This window comes from Oncorhynchus clarkii, chromosome 16 (assembly GCF_045791955.1).
Source record: "Oncorhynchus clarkii lewisi isolate Uvic-CL-2024 chromosome 16, UVic_Ocla_1.0, whole genome shotgun sequence".
Taxonomy (NCBI): domain Eukaryota; kingdom Metazoa; phylum Chordata; class Actinopteri; order Salmoniformes; family Salmonidae; genus Oncorhynchus; species Oncorhynchus clarkii.
The window spans coordinates 50,380,002-50,395,461 of record NC_092162.1 but is presented as its reverse complement, the minus strand read 5'-3'; the positions used below and the strand labels follow the sequence as shown (position 1 = coordinate 50,395,461).

The 15,460-nt window shown below is 45.7% G+C and overlaps 1 protein-coding gene across 4 annotated transcripts in view; it reads left to right on the top strand.

The window, feature by feature from the left end:
- Positions 1–15,460, top strand: part of LOC139368650 (E3 ubiquitin-protein ligase MIB2-like) — a 72,296-nt gene that overhangs the window by 49,014 nt on the left and 7,822 nt on the right. For all 4 annotated transcript variants that reach the window (XM_071107808.1, XM_071107809.1, XM_071107807.1 and 1 more), the window contains 5 exons: positions 864–997; positions 1,075–1,223; positions 4,668–4,824; positions 6,515–6,669; positions 14,908–15,034. In XM_071107808.1, coding sequence (XP_070963909.1) covers positions 864–997; positions 1,075–1,223; positions 4,668–4,824; positions 6,515–6,669; positions 14,908–15,034 — 722 coding nt within the window. The remainder of the gene's footprint in view (positions 1–863; positions 998–1,074; positions 1,224–4,667; positions 4,825–6,514; positions 6,670–14,907; positions 15,035–15,460) is intronic.

Here is a 15,460-nt window from a genome sequence, read left to right as displayed (position 1 = left end):
TTTCTCTCTCCGTATCATGTCCATGCATGTAGTAAATAAGAATTTGTTCTTAACTGACTTTCCTAGTTAAATAAAGGTCAAATAAAACATTTAAATAAAACAAATGTTGGAGGGAAGCTCCACAGGCCTCATCAGCATATGTGCCTCTACTGCTCCTCATGTGTGTATATGAATGTGTGCTTCTCCTACCAGTCTTGAGTGCCCTGACTCAATCCCCCCTCTTTCTGTGTCTGTCATATTCATAATGATGGCACAGAGTGGGGACGAGAGGCTCATAATGCTGGGTTAGGGTGCACGAGGACATTTTGACTCATTCCAATGATTGTACTTTGACTTGACTTTACAAACCGTCTTGGTAACTATGTGTGTATGTATGTGCTCTCTGGGTTTAGAGGGGCCTGGAGGGCAACGTAGCACAAACTGTTTCCCACGCTCTCGAATCCATCACTAACATGTCACACACTCTCTTCTTTCTCCTTCCCTTGCACTTTATTCCTCTACATTGTCTTTTTTCACTCTCCCGCTCCCCCTTTTTTCGTTGGCCTCTATTCCCGATCTTCTCTCTCTCTCCTTTCTTTCGTTCTTTCGTTCTTTCGTTCTTTCTTTCGTTCTTTCTTTCTTTCTTTCTTTCTTTCTTTCGTTCTTTCTTTCTTTCTTTCTTTCTTTCTTTCTTTCTTTCTTTCTTTCTTTCTTTCTTTCTTTCTTTCTTTCTTTCTTTCTTTCTTTCTTTCTTTCTTTCTTTCTTTCTTTCTTTCTTTCTTTCTTTCTTTCTTTCTTTCTTTCTTTCTTTCTTTCTTTCTTTCTTTCTTTCTTTCTTTCTTTCTTTCTTTCTTTCTTTCTTTCTTTCTCCCTCTCATCTCCAGACACAGTCATTTCAGTCCTGGAAAAGCTGCTGTCTCAGTCTACAGAGCAGGACAACCCCAGCCGGCTGGTCATCGAGGCGGCGCATGGCAGTGCCAGCAAAGTCAGAGAGCTAGTTCAGAAATACCCTGACAAGGTACGCTCACTCCCCACCTCAGACTGTGTGTGTGTGTTACATTTCTTAATGTGATTGTGTGTGTTACATCTCTCCAGGTGGATATAAAGAACCAGGGCAAGACGGCGCTGCAGGTGGCAGCCCACCAGGGCCACATGGAGGTGGTCCTGGCCCTGCTGCAGGCCAACAGCTCCATCAAGGTGAAGGATGAAGACGGAGACACCGCCCTGCACTACACAGCCTTTGGGTGAGAGGAGCACACACAGACCCACGGGACATCTGAAGGTGGCCGTCTAAATCCTGTATTCACATTGTGAGCAAACAAGTTATGGGGAGGGGTTATCTGGATTTAATTGGATTTGGGCTTGTCCATTTCTCCAGCTGGGGTGCATTGGGTTCAGTGAAATCACTCCACACACACACACAGAAACAGACACAGACAGGCATTACTTTTGTCCCTAATCCTCCACACGGCAGAACAGGGATTAGATAGGCAGCTTTAGATTCCATCTATGAGAAAATGAGCCATCGATGGGATTTACAAGTATCCCTTGGGTCTCTTGGTGGTTACATGGCATGTAAACAAGCATCAGCTTTGGGATGGATCTGTTATGAGCCTTGTGCTGTGGGTTTGTTATTCAGGCCTGCGTGTTTTAGTGGTTCGTTCTCCATTTTCAATTCAGTACAATCCAGTGAGGCTTCATTGGTGTGGAACTCATTGGTAAATATTGCCAAAGCTGAAATTCATTATCAGAATGAGTAAATAAATACAAAACACAACAATTATATGAAAATGCATCGAGTAATGCATATTGAAATGAATATGCTAACTAGATATGAAAAATGATTATGCTTAGGCCTAAGTGTGTGTGTCAAATCAAATCAAATCAAATTTTATTTGTCACATACACATGGTTAGCAGATGTTAATGCGAGTGTAGCGAAATGCTTGTGCTTCTAGTTCCGACAATGCAGTAATAAACAACAAGTAATCTAGCTAACAATTCCAAAACTACTACCTTATAGACAGACACAAGTGTAAGGGGATAAAGAATATGTACATAAAGATATATGAATGAGTGATGGTACAGAGCGGCATAGGCAAGATACAGTAGATGGTATTGAGTGCAGTATATACATATGAGATGAGTATGTAAACAAAGTGGCATAGTTAAAGTGGCTAGTGATACATGTATTACATAAAGATGCAGTAGATGATATAGAGTACAGTATATACATATGAGATGAATAATGTAGGGTATGTAAACATTATATTAGGTAGCATTGTTTAAAGTGGCTAGTGATATATTTTACATCATTTCCCATCAATTCCCATTGTTAAAGTGGCTGGAGTTGAGTCAGTGTGTTGGCAGCAGCCACTCAATGTTAGTGGTCTGATGGCCTTGAGATAGAAGCTGTTTTTCTGTCTCTCGGTCCCAGCTTTGATGCACCTGTACTGACCTCGCCTTCTGGATGATAGCGGGGTGAACAGGCAGTGGCTCGGGTGGTTGTTGTCCTTGATGATCTTTATGGCCTTCCTGTGACATCGGGTGGTGTAGGTGTCCTGGAGGGCAGGTAGTTTGCCCCCGGTGATGCGTTGTGCAGACTTCACTACCCTCTGGAGAGCCTTACGGTTGTGGGCGGAGCAGTTGCCGTACTAGGCGGTGATACAGCCCGACAGGATGCTCTTGATTGTGCATCTGTAGAGTGCTTTTGGTGATAAGCCGAATTTCTTCAGCCTCCTGAGGTTGAAGAGGCGCTGCTGCGCCTTCTTCACGATGCTGTCTGTGTGGGTGGACCATTTCAGTTTGTCTGTGATTTGTACGCCGAGGAACTTAACTTACTACCCTCTCCACTACTGTTCCATCGATGTGGATAGGGGGGTGTTCCCTCTGCTGTTTCCTGAAGTCCACAATCATCTCCTTAGTTTTGTTGACGTTGAGCGTGAGGTTATTTTCCTGACACCACACTCCGAGGGCCCTCACCTCCTCCCTGTAGGCCGTCTCGTCGTTGTTGGTAGTCAAGCCTACCACTGTTGTGTCGTCCGCAAACTTGATGATTGAGTTGGAGGCGTGCGTGGCCACGCAGTCGTGGGTGAACAGGGAGTACAGGAGAGGGCTCAGAATGCACCCTTGTGGGGCCCCAGTGTTGAGGATCAGCGTGGTGGAGATGTTGTTGCCTACCCTCACCACCTGGGGGCGGCCCGTCAGGAAGTCCAGTACCCAGTTGCACAGGGCGGGGTCGAGACCCAGGGTCTCGAGCTTGATGACGAGCTTGGAGGGCACTATGGTGTTAAATGCCGAGCTGTAGTCGATGAACAGCATTCTCACATAGGTATTCCTCTTGTCCAGATGGGTTAGGGCAGTGTGCAGTGTGGTTGAGATTGCATTGTCTGTGGACCTATTTGGGCGGTAAGCAAATTGGAGTGGGTCTAGGGTGTCAGGTAGGGTGGTGATATGGTCCTTGACTAGTCTCTCAAAGCACTTCATGATGACGGAAGTGAGTGCTACGGGGCGGTAGTCGTTTAGCTCAGTTACCATAGCTTTCTTGGGAACAGGAACAATGGTGGCCCTCTTGAAGCATGTGGGAACAGCAGACTGGTATAGGGATTGATTGAATATGTCCGTAAACACACCGGCCAGCTGGTCTGCGCATGCTCTGAGGGCGCGGCTGGGGATGCCGTCTGGGCCTGCAGCCTTGCGAGTGTTGACACGTTTAAATGTTTTCCTCACGTCGGCTGCAGTGAAGGAGAGTCGGCATGTTTTAGTTGCGGGCCGTGTCAGTGGCACTGTATTGTCCTCAAAGCGGGCAAAAAAGTTATTTAGTCTGCCTGGGAGCAAGACATCCTGGTCCGTGACGGGGCCGGTTTCCTTTTTGTAATCCGTGATTGACTGTAGACCCTGCCACATACCTCTTGTGTCTGAGCCGTTGAATTGAGATTCTACTTTGTCTCTATACTGACGCTTAGCTTGTTTGATTGCCTTGCGGAGGGAATAGTTACACTGTTTGTATTCGGTCATGTTTCCGGTCACCTTGCCCTGATTAAAAGCAGTGGTTCGCGCTTTCAGTTTCGCGCGAATGCTGCCATCAATCCACGGTTTCTGGTTTGGGAATGTTTTAATCGTTGCTATGGGAACAACATCTTCAACGCACGTTCTAATGAACTCGCTCACCGAATCAGCGTATTCGTCAATGTTGTTGTCTGACGCAATACGAAACATATCCCAGTCCACGTGATGGAAGCAGTCTTGGAGTGTAGAGTCAGATTGGTCGGACCAGCGTTGAACAGACCTCAGCGTGGGAGCTTCTTGTTTTAGTTTCTGTCTGTAGGCAGGGATCAACAAAATGGAGTCGTGGTAAGCTTTTCCGAAAGGAGGGCGGGGCAGGGCCTTATATGCGTCGCAGAAGTTAGAATAGCAGTGATCCAAGGTTTTTCCAGACCTGGTTGTGCAATCGATATGCTGATAAAATTTAGGGAGTCTTGTTTTCAGATTAGCCTTGTTAAAATCCCCAGCTACAATGAATGCAGCCTCCGGATAAATGGATTCCAGTTTTCACAGAGTCAAATAAAGTTTGTTCAGAGCCATCGATGTGTCTGCTTGGGGGGGAATATATACGGCTGTGATTATAATCGACGAGAATTCCCTTGGTAGATAATGTGTGTGTGTGTGTGTGTGTGTGTGTGTGTGCAGGAACCAGGCGGAGATTGCGCGGCTGCTGCTGAGCAAAGGGGCCAATGTGAACTTACTGAACAACTCCATGTGCACGGCACTGCACATAGCCGTCAACAAGGGCTTCACCGACGTGGTGCGCGTGCTGTCAGAACACTTGGCTGACATCAACGTACAGGTCAGTACTGACTAATAAGATTTACATTACCTGTGCCTGAAATGACATCCTTTTCCCTATATAATTCACTACTTTTGTTCATGCTTTCACCTGTCAGGCTCACTGCCCATACATATAAAACACACACGTTCACGCACAAACACACTCTCACAAGTCTCTCGAAATAAACAGCATACAGAGTGCAATGACAGACAGATTTATTTTACCTAGGCAAAAACTGAATTTTACCGCAGATCCTTTTTATCTTCTGCTTTGGAGCTTTTTAACAAACACGTTATATACACACACTACTGTTCAAATGTTTGGGGTCCCTTAGAAATGTCCTTGTTTTTTAAAGAAAAGTACATTTTTTGTCAAATTGATCAGAAATATAGTGTAGACATTGTTAATGTTGTAAATGACTATTGTAGCTGGAAACGGGTGTGTGTGTGTGTGTGTGTGTGTGTGTGTGTGTGTGTGTGTGTGTGTGTGTGTGTGTGTGTGTGTGTGTGTGTGTGTGTGTGTGTGTGTGTATACAAAAAAATATATATATATATATAGATATATATATATATATATATACAAAAATATATATATACACACACAAAAAGTATTGGAAGTATTCAGACCCCTTGACTTAAAAAAAAAAAATATATATTTAAATTTTACCCCTTTTTCTCCCCAATTTCGTGGTATCCAATTGTTTAGTAGCTACTATCTTGTCTCATCGCTACAACTCCCGTACGGGCTCGGGAGAGACGAAGGTTGAAAGTCATGCGTCCTCTGATACACAACCCAACCAAGCCGCACTGCTTCTTACAGCGCGCATCCAACTCGGAAGCCAGCTGCACCAATGTGTCGGAGGAAACACCTGGCAACCTTGGTTATTGTGCACTGCGCCCGGCCCGCCACAGGAGTCGCTGGTGCGCGATGAGTCAAGGATATCCCTACCGGCCAAGCCCTCCCTAACCCGGACGACACTGGGCCAATTGTGCGTCACCCCACGGACCTCCCGGTCGCGGACAGTTGCGACAGAGCCTGGGCGCGAACCCAGAGCCTGGGCGCGAACCCAGAGCCTGGGCGCGAACCCAGAGCCTGGGCGCGAACCCAGAGCCTGGGCGCGAACCCAGAGTCTGGGCGCGAACCCAGAGTCTCTGGTGCCACAGCTGAATGTTCCCAACTGGAGATTTAAATGATGATGGAGAATCCTCCTGGTTTATCGACCCCACCACTCACCATTGTACAGAACGAGTTCCCGACTGCGCCTCACAAAAGGACAATTTGAAGTGCGCCAATTAAGATTTTAATTTAGATTACAACTTGCACATAGGCTCTAGTTCTTTTAACCGAATAAGCCAGAAATGTTTTTTTCAGCTCAGATTTACTCGAGGCATACAACGCAGTGTATGCATAGCCTAGTGTATTTAGCCTAGTGTATTTATTTGTTATATATTTTTTTATTTATCAATTTGGGTTCACAGTGCTGACTGAACCGAGGTCCCTGTACCGAATGGTTTTGTACGAATATGTGTACCGTTACGGCCATATCTCACTTCCCTCCAGGACTGCTATTAGGACAAGATGCTGTACAGATTTAGGATCAGCTCTCCCTGCCCAAGTTATAACCCTCTCCTTTAGGGGCTACCATCCTCTAAACTAACCCCATATAATTTATTATAGGGCTAACTTCTTTCTCCTCCTATCCCACCAGGACTCGTATGGAGACACACCACTGCACGACGCCATCGCCAAAGACTTCCGGAACATCATTGAGATCCTGGCGGTGGTGCCCAACATCGACTTCACCCAGCAGAACAACCGCGGCTTCAACCTGCTGCACCACGCAGCCCTCAAAGGCAACAAGCTGTGAGTACAATCAACACTACTACTAGTACTAGACACTACACACACATACTACTAGACTATACACTACACACACATACTAGCTACATCTCACTACAACCCTCATACTCTTCGCACACACACACAAACTAGGGCTGGGCGATATGGCCAAAATATTATATCACAGTATTTAAAAAAAAGTTGGACGGTATTTGACGGTATTTTTAGTTTTTGAATAATACAAGTTCTACATTTCCTTTATGGGTAGTGAGTAATCCGAGGAAGGCAACACATACATTCTAAGTGATATCAATGAGTCTCTCCATTCTGATTGTTTTATACTATTCAATTCAACTTCAACCAAAACAAATTTCAGCACTTTTATCATTTCTGCATTTCCTGCACTCAATTGCAGTGGTCGAAAAAGTACCCAATTGTCATACTTGAGTAAAAGTAAAGATAGTGTTAATAAAAAATGATTCAAGTAAAAGGGAAAGTCACCCAGTAAAATACTACTTTATTAAAAGTCTAAAAGTATTTGGTTTTAAATATACTTATGTATCAAAAGTAAATGTAATTGGGGTGGCGCAGTGGTTAAGGGCGCTGTACTGCAGGGCCAGCTGTGCCATCAGAGTCCCTGGGTTCGCGCCCAGGCTCTGTCGTAACCGGCCGTGACCGGGAGGTCCGTGGGGCGACGCACAATTGGCCTAGCGTCGCCCGGGTTAGGGAGGGCTTGGTCGGTAGGGGTGTCCTTGTCTCATCGCGCACCAGCGACTCCTGTGGCGGGCCGGGCGCAGTGCACGCTAACCAAGGTTGCCAGGTGTTTCCTCCGACACATTGGTGCGGCTGGCTTCCGGGTTGGATGCGTGCTGTGTTAAGAAGCAGTGCGGCTTGGTTGGGTTGTGTATCGGAGGAGCATGACTTTCAACCTTCGTCTCTCCCGAGCCTGTACGGGAGTTGTAGCGATGAGACAAGATAGTAGCTACTACAACAATTGGATACCACGAAATTGGGGAGAAAAAGGGGTAAAAAAAATTAAAAAGTAAATGTAATTAAGCATCAAAAGTAAAAGTAGAAATAATTTCAAATTCCTTATATTAAGCTAACCATTTTCTTGTTTTTTTAAATGTATGTATAGCCAGGGGCACACCATCACTCAGACATAATTTACAAACAAAGCATTTGTGTTTATGAGTCCTCCAGATCAGAGGCGGTAGATGACCAGGGATGTTCTCTTGACAAGTGCGTGAATTGGACCATTTTCCTGTCCTGCTAAGCATTCAAAAAGTATTTTTAGGTATCAGGGAAAATGTATGGAGTAAAAAGTACAGTATTTTATTTAGGATTGTAGTGAAGTAAAAGTAAAAGCTGTCAAAAATAAAAAATAGTAAAGTAAAGATACCAAAAAAATGACTTAAGTAGTACTTGAAAGCATTTTTACTTAAGTACTTTACACCACTGCTCAATTGAGATAATTTCCACACTGCCACGTAGGGCTGCACAATATGGGCAAATAATGTAGGATTTATCTTTAACCAAATGTTGCAATTGCGATTTGACTTGCGAATTTGAGCAAAACTGTTGGAATCGTGGAAATAGAAAGACTTCTAACGAATTAAAATGCCAGGGAGGAGTTTTTGTGACAGGGTAGCTACTAAATTGCTGATAAGTGTTTCTTAGGGAACCCTATAAACTTTGGCTACATTGCAATTTTCTCTTAGCTACTTCATGTAGCTAACATATTCTTGCTTTGCATAGTCCTCTTTGATTTAGAAGATACTGTTGCACAAACAACATGCTGATTTAGGTCTACACCATCACTGGTATTATCAGGCTGTATTAGCTAGCTACGTTTGCTCTTACTCAGTACATTTATTTGCTAGGTAGCTAGCTATTAGCATTAGCGTCTCACAAACTTTAGGGCAACTTGCTAAGGAAAGAAAAAAATGCTGTTTGCTGATTTAAGAAACACAAACGAATAGTCTAATATTAGAACGCTAATGGATTTATATTAAGAAGCAAAGTGAAAACAGCATTATTGTCAATAACATTGTTGCATGTGCTGCATTGACCATGCAGACTGAACACAAGTGTATCGTGGTAGAGGACCAACAAATGCGCTCCTTGAGTGACGGGGGCGGGGCTAGGTCTGTGTGGAAAGTGGCACGGAAAGAAAGGGCAGAGAGTGAACGAAACATTAAAATACCGGTATAGAAGGTAAAGTAAAAACCCAAACCGGTCCCTGCATCAATATATCATAAAATACCTTATACAGTCCAGCCCTAACACACACACCAGGCTGAGATGGGAAGCTCCCACACAGCTTCTGTTCCCATGAGCCTCAGCACTGAGAACAGCCAGGCTCTCCTGTCTCTCGCCCTCCTTCCCTTCCCACCAGCACTATTAACACTGAGAGAGAAGACACTCAAGACGTCCCACACACATTCATGGCTAGGCTACATTCTTTGTCCATACAGTTTGTGATGATGAACTGGTAGTTTGTGCTCAAACAATCAGGGTAGTGGTGTTGCATTGAATAAGTACATACCAGATACAGACAGAAGGCGCAGATCTCACTTCAGATACAAAAAATCCTAGTGTTTGCAAAGAGTCCACAATGACTTTGATCTGAAATCAGTTTAGTTACCAAAGCCAGGGTGAAATACATTTGTTTCAGCAATGACTAGAATACCCAGCCCAACAGTGTTTAAAGTTGTAACATTGCTTTAAGTTTTGTTCTTCGTCAGGCCTTTAAACCCCAGAGTCTAGTGAAAGCTTGAGCTGGCGCACACCCCCAAAAAGTTAGTAAAGGTACTGACAAACAGTGAAAACTGTAGGCTATAAAAAATAAAGAGTTGCACACTCTATACAAGCTCCCAGTAATGTATTGGGTAAACCACCAACGTATGGGCATCACGGTGCCTTATTCAGGGTGATAGGACTGAAATACAGGACAGAACATATGCTTATAGACCCAACAAGTGATTGAAGTACACCAGAACGCAACTGTTAGACATTCTATTGGCATCAGAACAGTCTGTTAGTCATGGCGTAACCAGTGGTTCCCAACTCCAGTCCTCAAGTACCCCCAACAGTACACATTTCTATTGTAGCCCCAGACAAGCACACCTGATTCAAGTTGTCAACTATTCATCAGGCCCTCAATGAGTTCAATCAGGTGAGTTTGTCTGGGGCTACAACAAAAATGTGTGCTGTTGGGGGTACTGGAGGACTGGAGTTGGGAACCACTGGTCTAGAGTAACTGGCTTTGCTTAACCCAACACCATACAGCAAGACACTTGTGTTACTGTTAAAGGGATAATTCACCCAAATGACAAATTAGTTTCCTTACCCTGTAAGCAGTCTATGGACAAGGTTTGGCAGCAATTATGCCCAAGGCATCCAAAAGTTTCTACAGTTGATTGTGAAGCTCAACAAAGTCACACATAGATGAATTGAACCTGAAGCACGAAAAAGTATATTATCAGTATGGGATTTGTGCCACAAGCCAGGACCCTCCTCCCCAAATCAAATCAAATGTAATTGGTCACATACACATATTTAGCAGATGTTATTGCCATTGGCACATTGGCACAGCTCACTCCCACAGCTCTGGGGGGATTAAATAACTATACCCCCGTGAATTCCACAGTAAACACACACATCTGCCCTATACTGCTTGTATCTCTATTCTATAAATGTACACACAGTGGGGAGAACAAGTATTTGATAAGCTGCTGATTTTGCAGGTTTTCCTACTTACAAAGCATGTAGAGGTCTGTAATATTTATCATAGGTACACTTCAACTGTGAGAGACGGAATCTAAAATAAAAATCTAGAAAATCACATTGTATGATTTTTAAGTAATTCATTTGCCTCTACATGCTTTGTAAGTAGGAAAACCTGCAAAATCGGCAGTGTATCAAATACTTGTTCTCCCCACTGTACATGTATTACAGCAGTGGTATTCAAACTTTTTGTAGGTATGTATGCATGCATGCTGAGGTATAGTGGAGAACAACGGAATAAAAAAAAAAGTGTATTTATAGCTAAAAGTAGAACCAACTAGTTTCGGCTTTTGGCCTTTAGGGTTTTTTTGCTGAAAGATGCCCAAGTGCCAAGTTTCTTTCATTGTTTAGTTATTTGGGTTTCTTTTACCCCAAAGTAGCAACCTTAAAGCGGTTTTGAGTTTTAGTCATAATTAGCAAATTCTTCTCTTGCTCCTCTCAAATGTGCATTTGTTTATTTGATTGAAGGTATTTATTTAGTTTATCTGAGGAAATGGAGAAAGAACCTAGTTCTAAAAGGATCCTCGGAAGGCAGAGGAGTACTGGAGCTCCCCAGAGGCAGGCAGCCAGAGGAGTACTGGAGCTCCCCAGAGGCAGGCAGCCAGAGGAGTACTGGAGGTCCCCAGACGCAGGCAGCCAGAGGAGTACTGGAGCTCCCCAGACGCAGGCAGCCAGAGGAGTACTGGAGCTCCCCAGACGCAGGCAGCCAGAGGAGTACTGGAGCTCCCCAGACGCAGGCAGCCAGAGGAGTACTGGAGCTCCCCAGAGGCAGGCAGCCAGAGGAGTACTGGAGCTCCCCAGAGGCAGGCAGCCAGAGGAGTACTGGAGCTCCCCAGAGGCAGGCAGCCAGAGGAGTACTGGAGCTCCCCAGAGGCAGGCAGCCAGAGGAGTACTGGAGCTCCCCAGAGGCAGGCAGCCAGAGGAGTACTGGAACTCCCCAGAGGCAGGCAGCCAGAGGAGTACTGGAGCTCCCCAGAGGCAGGCAGCCAAAGGAGTACTGGAGCTCCCCAGAGGCAGGCAGCCAGAGGAGTACTGGAGCTCCCCAGAGGCAGGCAGCCAGAGGAGTACTGGAGCTCCCCAGAGGCAGGCAGCCAGAGGAGTACTGGAGCTCCCCAGAGGCAGGCAGCCAGAGGAGTACTGGAGCTCCCCAGAGGCAGGCAGCCAGAGGAGTACTGGAGCTCCCCAGAGGCAGGCAGCCAGAGGAGTACTGGAGCTCCCCAGAGGCAGGCAGCCAGAGGAGTACTGGAGCTCCCCAGAGGCAGGCAGCCAGAGGAGTACTGGAGCTCCCCAGAGGCAGGCAGCCAGAGGAGTACTGGAGCTCCCCAGAGGCAGGCAGCCAGAGGAGTACTGGAGCTCCCCAGACGCAGGCAGCCAGAGGAGTACTGGAGCTCCCCAGAGGCAGGCAGCCAGAGGAGTACTGGAGCTCCCCAGAGGCAGGCAGCCAGAGGAGTACTGGAGCTCCCCAGAGGCAGGCAGCCAGAGGAGTACTGGAGCTCCCCAGACGCAGGCAGCCAGAGGAGTACTGGAGCTCCCCAGACGCAGGCAGCCAGAGGAGTACTGGAGCTCCCCAGAGGCAGGCAGCCAGAGGAGTACTGGAGCTCCCCAGACACAGGCAGCCAGAGGAATACTGGAGCTCCCCAGAGGCAGGCAGCCAGAGGAGTACTGGAGCTCCCCAGACACAGGCAGACAATGAGACAGAGAGCCTCATAGAGGCCCTTTCTCTCTCTTTCCCTCTTTCTCGCTCACCGCTGTCTCTTTTCACCCTCCCTGCCTCTCTCCAATCTTCCTCAATCTCTCTCTTCATCTCTCTATCTGGTGACCTGGGCTCTCAGTGCTCCTTCCCGAGTCCCCAGCCAGGCTCCCAGCCAAAGGCCAGTCCATCTGTCTGTACTTACCCCAGCTAGGCCTTATCCCTCACACACAGTCCAACCACAGCAACATTAAACATCTGAGATGACTTCCTCTGTCCCTCTAACTGCGTCACATAGTTACTCAGCAAATGAACACACATTTCTTTCCACCTCCTCAAATCAATGTCACTTAGAAGCGATGTTTATTTCCCCATTGAGTCCACGATTAATACCAAACGATGAGAACCCAAAAATACATTTGCTCTCTAGTGAAGTCATTATCATAGCGTTGGAATGCCCTCAACTCGTGCTGTTTGAGCTCATGTTAAGACAGTAATGCCTCGTAGATATGGGAATATTCATGAATGTGCAGGGGTTATTATGGAAATGATGCAGAAATCTAAACCGAGGGGAGGCGAGGTAAGATGCGACGGAGTGATTGAGCAAAAATCCAATCAGAAACACTTTCCAAGGGCTGCAAGGGGAGGGGGCGGGACTATGAGCTTGTGAAGTGGGGAGGGGTAGGGGGGATCTGAGAGATGCGGTTTTGATGGAGGAGTGAGGGAGGCAGCCGTGACAACCTCCCTATCCACCCTCCATTTTGCCTCCCCCTCCTCCCTATGTGATCCGCACTGCAGGTACAAATGACCTGGATGTCCCCCCCCCACCAGTAGTACAGTATGTGATGAGCTGCTTCTAGCAAGGCTGGCTGACCATGACCATCTGCTGGTTGTTTCCTAGGGATGGGGGGGATCTATACAGTTACATATCGCAACATTATTTTGGACGATATTATATTGATTTGTAAACATAAAAAAAAATAAATGTTGTACCTGAGCCAAAACTCTAGTATTTTTCATCGTATATATCTTGTTCTCCATCTTTTTTTTAAATAGTGAGCCATCATGTTTTCAGCACTTTTATTTCCATGACTGATCAAACTTTTATCATGCTCTCTTATCTCTATGCAGCAGACATAGTGAGAAATATGTATGGAACATCAAATCGCAATGAAATCTCAGTATCAAATCACAATACATGTAGAGTCATGAGAATCACATTATATATCGTGTCGGCACCTAAGTATCTTGAGAATCGCAATACATATCGTATCGGCACCTAAGCATCATGATAATATCTTTTCGTGAGGTCCCTGGCAATTCCCAGCCCTTTTGTTTCGTCCCAGCCAGCTCTGCTGGTCGTGTACAGTAATGCGTCTGAAACAGATGAGCATGTGTTAATGAGGGCTGCAATTAGCAGCACTTTGTTGCTATCATAAATAATGCTGCATTAAACCCCCTTATTGCACTCCGCAGCAGAAATAATTTGACTATGCATCCTCTGACCGTGCTTTTACTGTACACTACTGTAATTACTTATACTAAACGGTTACCCAGTCGAGTCGACACTCAAATGTCTAATTTGCTGTTTAGTAGTGGTCATTTACATTTTTCTTGAAGAATATAATTTCTAGATGCCTCATGACATTTAAAATTATTTAACAGTAACTTGGAGATGCAAACGCTTCATGTTGACATTAGATTATTAAAAATGAGATGCAAGTTAAAAACAACTAACTAATGGGAAAGAGCCTGCCTGTCTGCAGTGGCCCGAGAACTGAATAATACTGTACAGGCCAGGGCTAAGGGACTGGGGCACTGACTAACTAAGGTCTGTTGAGTTCAATTTCACACGCCATAAAGCAGCCGGCGCAGAGGATGGACACGGACAGCCCTGCTTTCCAGCCAGCCAGCCAGCCCCTCGACGGACTGCAATATCAAAACCCAGTGCTTGAATAACAAAGCAGGATTATTCAATACACCGGTCCTATTCTTTCTCAAAGCCCCAGCTCAGTCTTTCCTCCACCACCACCACCTCTCACTTTGCACACTATGGAGATTGGCGAAAGTCTGTGGAAGTAGTTATAGAAAACATTTTGTGGCATGAATATGTGGTGTGAATTAGAGTGAATTATGATGAGTGCTTGGGGAAGATTTATCTGAGTGTGGGAATGGTGGAGGAAGTGACTGATGGTAGAGTGAGATGTATGACGGGGGAGGAGGAGGGTGTTAGGAATGAGCAACGGCAATCCTTTAATGCAAGTTCAGCCGAGAGCTGGAGGTCAATGCTGTTCAGAGCTGCTGCTCCTTAGTAAAACGCTTAACACTGCCTAATGGAAATCCCTGACCAATGTTGGGGCTCGCTGGCTGTGTCGTTTCCTTTCCTTCTTATGACGGCTTAGTTCTAACTCCTGAAGCAGCTGTCTGTGCCATCATCCAATGTGTCACATCATCCGATGTGACACATTGACCTACGTCACAACATAGTCTCTGATTCCAGGGTGTGTGTGTGTGTGTGTGTGTGTGTGTGTGTGTGTGTGTGTGTGTGTGTGTGTGTGTGTGTGTGTGTGTGTGTGTGTGTGTGTGTGTGTGTGTGTGTGTGTGTGTGTGTGTGTGTGTGTGTGTGTGTGTGTGTGTGTGTGTGTGTGTGTGTGTGTGTGTGTGTGTGTGTGTGTGATTATAATCCATAAAGCACTCTTCTGTCCCCAAGGCATGAAACATGTACATTATATGAGTAGTGCACTATATATCCCATCTGAACTCAAGGCCATTTGTTTCCACAGGGCCACGGAGAAGATCTTGGCTCGGGCGCGTCAGCTGGTGGACGTCAAGAAGGAGGACGGCTTCTCAGCTCTGCACCTGGCCGCCCTCAACAACCACCGAGACGTGGCCGAGATCCTTGTAAAAGAAGTAAGGAACGGGGCTAAAAAGGGGTTTCACCCAGCCTGTATATCTCTGTATCTTTCTGTCTCCCCTTCGCTCTCTGCTCCCCAGAGTTAGGAAGGAGACCTCCTCCTGGTGGCTCTTAACAGATATGACATGTTTGGTTGTGGAGCAGCTAGAAGAGTTGTTTCCATGCAACACTTTCAACGACTTGTTGGCTTAAAATGAACTTTCCAATAAACTTTCCTTAATTCTGCATTGACAGCATCCTTTGAAACTGGGACAGAAATACCACACTAAACATTACAAGTACTAGAACAATTGTGCTGTTGGAAAAAATCCCTCCTTGCAAACCAAACAGTCAAAAATATAGGCCTACACATAGGCTAGGCCTACTGTCAATTAAAGCCGCATAAACGTTACTTCCAGTTAAACTTCGACAATATTATAAAT